We start from the raw sequence: 4,630 nt of genomic DNA on the forward strand, positions 1-4,630 counted from the left end.
TGAGGTACAAGGCTGCGGCTCGCTGCTGCGTGTGCTTCCGGTGCCGCTTGCGGATCTTGATCAGGAGGACGACGAGGAAGATGATGATGAGGATGAAGATGACACAGCCGGCGCCGATCGCCGCGAAGACGGCCACCTTGGAGCTCAAGAAGCCGTCGCTGGGACCCTGGGTCTCTTGGCCATCCTGGTTGACGGAGCCTGCAAGGCAAAGGGAGAAGGGGGGTCAGGCCCGGAGGACACCTCTGCGAGGGGCTCTGCGCAGTCGGTTCTGCCCTCCCTCCATGCACAGATCGCATCTGCATCCCCTGTAGCCCCTCTCTGCCACCTACCCGGCACAACAGCTTCCCCCCATGCTGCCTGGGGAGGGGGAAGCAATCTCCTCGCCTCCAAGGGGACAGCGGCCTCTCCCCACCTTCCTACCCCACTCAGACCCACAGATCCCTTTCAGCCCCGCCTGCAGGCACTAGGCAGGGCAGGCAAGAGCCCTGGCATCTGCAGAGGAGGGACCACGCGCTCTCTCCCCCAACCTGCACCACTGCTCCTCCTTTTCCATCTCCCGGCCACTGAAGCAGAGTACTGCTTGTGCCCAGGTGATGACCAGACTGGACCTCAGGAGCTGTTGCTCTCCGCAGCAGACCTGGATGCTCTGGGGAAAGTGGACTCTGATACCTGGAGCTCCATGATATCTGATTACTAACCCTCCAGCCAGGGCAGCCCCAGCCCCCCGAGAGGAGAGTGCTTGGCTGGCCATACATGGCAAGAAGAAAAGAACAACTCTTCCCCACTTCATCTGATCTCACTTTTCTCTCAGCAGGGTCAGGAACTCAGGAAACCACCTTCAAAGGGCTTTCACACTGGCTCAGCTCAAAAACCCAAGGACCTCACCTCCTCCAAGCCCTCTCAGATGTACTGCAAGGAACAGATGGGCAGCGAGGAGGAGGAAGAGAGTGCTGAAACAGCACTTCCCTGCAAAGCTCCTGCCAGGACATACCAGAGTTAGGAAAACAAACCTGAGCTGCTCCACACCACAACCTGGCTGCCTGTGCCGAGCCCCGAGCAGTCCCTGTCCAGAAGGTGCACGACTGGGGCGAGGAGATGCTGTGAGCAGCGGTAAGGGCAGAGATGGGCACAACGCCCATGGAAAACCCAGGTGCATCCCTAGTCCGGAGCGCCTGGTATCCCCAGGATCCATGCAACAAGCCTGGCTTGGAGCTGCTCTGCCTGCCAACCGCCAGCCTCGCCGCAGGCAGAGCCCCCATCCCTCTCCTGGGGTGTCTCTGGCAAAACCCACCCGGCTTGCCAGGCTCCTCCACCGCAGGGACCTTGCTGCGTGGGCTCTGCGTGACGATCTTCACCGTGTTGTCGGACTCCTTGCTCGGCCGACTCGTTGTCAGCTGCTCTGGGATCACCGCGTTTGGATCTGGGGAGGAGAGGGAAGGGATAGATGAGAGACCCTGATTCAGCCTGGACAGCAATAGCTCGTTCCACCACCTGAAGAACAACAAATCCCAGCCAGGTCCCCCTCCACGGCGCACAAGGGAGACACAGGAGCGATGGGAGCTGCCACAAGCAACACAGCAAGGCTGAGCTGCTTCAGGGCTTGTAGGAAGCAGCTTCCCCACCCTAATCCCCTCCTGCTTTTATGTTTTCTGAGCTTCTGTGCGTAGGCTGGGGCAAGTTTCTTGCACGGGCAGCGTGAGGAAGGGGAAGGGGAGGGAGCCTGCCAAGGCTGCAGCACTGCTTCTTCTGTTTATTATAAATATTGGCCCCAAAGTGAAAACACAATAATGAAAAGCAGCAACCAGGAGCTCTGCATCCGAGTCGGGGGCCGCAACAAGCCCAGGGCATGGCTGGGAGGCACCTGGCAGCTTGGGATGGGAGGTGCTGGGGAGCAGGCTCTGCCGCCACTGTCAGAGATTCCCGTGGTGTCCCACTGCTGCCGCTGGCCTCTGCTGTCCCCACAGCCCGGGGGCCACTGCCACTGAGAGCTACCAGGGCCACACTGAGCCCCAGGCACTAATGCCTGCCCGGCTCACACCCCGCCTCGGGTGCCCGGCAAGTCACGGGGGCACCGTTCGTGCCAACGCCCCGCTGCTGCACTTGCATGGTTCGTGGGTCCGGCGCTGAGCTCGCTTCCCACCAGGACACAAACCAGCAGGTATCACAGAACCATTACTCCATCTAAATCCCAACACACCACACGTGCGAGCGCTGGGAAAAGTAGAAGAGACAGAAGAAGATCCCAGAGATGAAATCCCTGGTTCAGGAACCAACGTTTTGCTGGCCAAAGGCATTTTGGCGATGGGAGACCCCAGGGAGCAGAAGGACTCACCCTGCCCCACTTTCATGACAATCTTCATGGAGCGCGTCTGGCAGACCCCTCCTTCCCTGTTCTCCAGGCCATCCAGTGTCCCATTGGAAGTGGCTGAAAGAAAAGAGAGGGAGCGTTAGGCAGGGCTCCTGGGAACTGGAAAAGCACTGCCAGGCAGGTCCCAGCTCTCGCCAAGCAGGTCCCCACTGTCCCCAGGCATCACATGGGACCTGGCAGGACCTTGGCACCTCCCAGTGTGGGGGCTCACTCCTGACTCCCCGCTGCAGCCTGAGGGGGGGTCAGGATTCTTCATATCCCAGTCCAGAGCCTACTGCAAGCATTTAATATGCAGAACTCTCACTTTCTCCACCTCCCAAAGACGTTTGCAGTGTTGAGGATGTGATCCCTCCAGCTTCCCCTCGCTGCCACATCCACACAAGCGAGCCATTCTCCATGCCTGCACCCTCCTCCCCCTTTAATTCCTGGATAATTTCCTTTGCTCCTTGGTGTATAATAGGAACACATGCATATGCACAGTTTAAATTATACATATATAATTACACACCGTGCCTCAGCAAAGAATGTAAACTCAGAGCCCCAATGGGGTTGAGTGGCTTTAATTGCAGGGCAGAAGTCAGTTAAATTCACATTAACTTTCTGCTTTAGCCGGCACAGATTTTTAAGCCTTTCGATCCTGCGGGAGCACAGGGAGCCACACGTCTCCCATTGCCACCATACAGGAAAGGACCCTCACCCACATGACCACCAGCCCTCTGCCACGGCTGGGACAGCTTGGCCAGGGGGGACACAAGAGGAAAAAAAAAAAAACAAACCAGAGGATTACAGGATTAAGCACCTAAATGGCAGGTTCTGCTAAACATACTCGAAAAACTGGTTTCTGACCCCAAAAGAGCCTTGGCTGCCGGCAGATGCTGTGCTGAGCAGGGGGGTGAATGCACGGGGTGCAGGGGGGCTCTGGCATGCAGACAGCTCTCCCCTGGGACGGTCTCAAGTCAGCACCTCCATCCGTCACACAAATCAGCCCAGTGCCACACCAAACCCAGGCACGGGGATCTATTCACCCAGGGAAACAACGGACCCTGGGAGGAGCAGGGCAACGGGCAACGGCACAAGCGGGGTTAGCAAAGGCGATCCACCGAGAACCACGAAGCTGCGGGGATAATTGTACAGAGACGAGGCAGTGAAGCAAAGCAGGATTTGGCCAGCACAGCGCAGCCAACACCTACCCTGAGCCTCAGTGCCAAAACTCAGCCCCGGGGTTTCAGGTTGCCTGTGCAGCCTGATTCCTGCCTCCTCCCTGTGAAAACTCGGGTTTGGGGAGGGGCAGGAGACTGAGGGCCGGTGGGATGAACCCTTCAGACACTGTTGGGTTGGCGAGGAGGTGGTGGGAAGAGGCTGGGTTATGGAACAAGGACCTTCTTCCCCTGCCACGCTCCTTTTCCAGCTGCAGGACCCTCAGGTGCTGCCATGAGGACTGGATGCTGGGCTACGTTGGAAGGCGAGCCTGGATCATGCCGAGATGCAGGCTCCATCAGCTCTGTCCAAACCTTGCAATCAAGGCTCTCGTGTGAAACTCCAGCAAATGTTTTACTAATCAGAAAGTCGTTGGGCTGTTTGCTGAGTTATCCCCTCTCCCACGGCGGGGTTTCGCCTGCCAGCAGCTCTGTGGACAGAGCTGTACATCCACGCATCTGGGATTCGCTGGCAGGCATTTTGACAGGAGCACTGTCAGCACAAATCCCAATGCAAATGCCTGGGAAAGGGGAGAAGAAACATCATTCCCCCCCGGTAGCCTGCACAAGCTCTTCCCAACGTGCACTGGAGTCAGGGCCTGAGCAAAAGCTCCCCATAGAAACAACTCAGGGAGCTAACTCCAACAGAAGGCACAGCATCCCCATTCCCCGAGGCAAGAAGCACTGGTTTTGGGATGAAACAAGCCGATACGTCCCAGCTCACAGCCCTGAAGCAGTTCCCAGTTTCCCAGCACCATGCCATGGGTGGCTCCATCTCAAACAGACATCACCAATTCACACTGCAACAAGCGGGGCAGGGGAAAACAGAGCAGTCTGTAAAAACCAGCCTCTGCAAGACCTCATAAGGTCTTATTTCGAAGGTAATAACCTCATTATATCAAAACAATCTACAAAGTATGGCATGAGTGTGGGGAACTAGGAGATCCTGCAAAGGCAGAGCACACAGCAGTAACAGAAGACAATTTCCTCCAAAATAACTACAGACACATTGCATTTGGATACAACAAAAATATTAAAGGTCCAAACAGGACAGAGGAGTGGCAGG

At 57.0% G+C, this 4,630-nt stretch overlaps 1 protein-coding gene across 1 annotated transcript in view; it reads right to left on the reverse strand.

Moving 5' to 3' along the window:
- Positions 1 to 4: 4 nt before the first annotated feature.
- The window catches only part of EFNB1 (ephrin-B1), a gene marked incomplete at its 3' end in the record, with an annotated part of 18,454 nt that continues 13,828 nt past the window's right edge, over positions 5 to 4,630 (reverse strand). The window contains exons 2-4 of the mRNA XM_010156688.1: positions 2,333 to 2,425; positions 1,292 to 1,420; positions 5 to 198 (exon numbers count right to left, since the gene is read on the reverse strand). Coding sequence (XP_010154990.1) covers positions 5 to 198; positions 1,292 to 1,420; positions 2,333 to 2,425 — 416 coding nt within the window. The remainder of the gene's footprint in view (positions 199 to 1,291; positions 1,421 to 2,332; positions 2,426 to 4,630) is intronic.

The sequence above is a fragment of the Eurypyga helias genome, unplaced genomic scaffold, assembly GCF_000690775.1.
Source record: "Eurypyga helias isolate BGI_N326 unplaced genomic scaffold, ASM69077v1 scaffold22958, whole genome shotgun sequence".
Taxonomy (NCBI): domain Eukaryota; kingdom Metazoa; phylum Chordata; class Aves; order Eurypygiformes; family Eurypygidae; genus Eurypyga; species Eurypyga helias.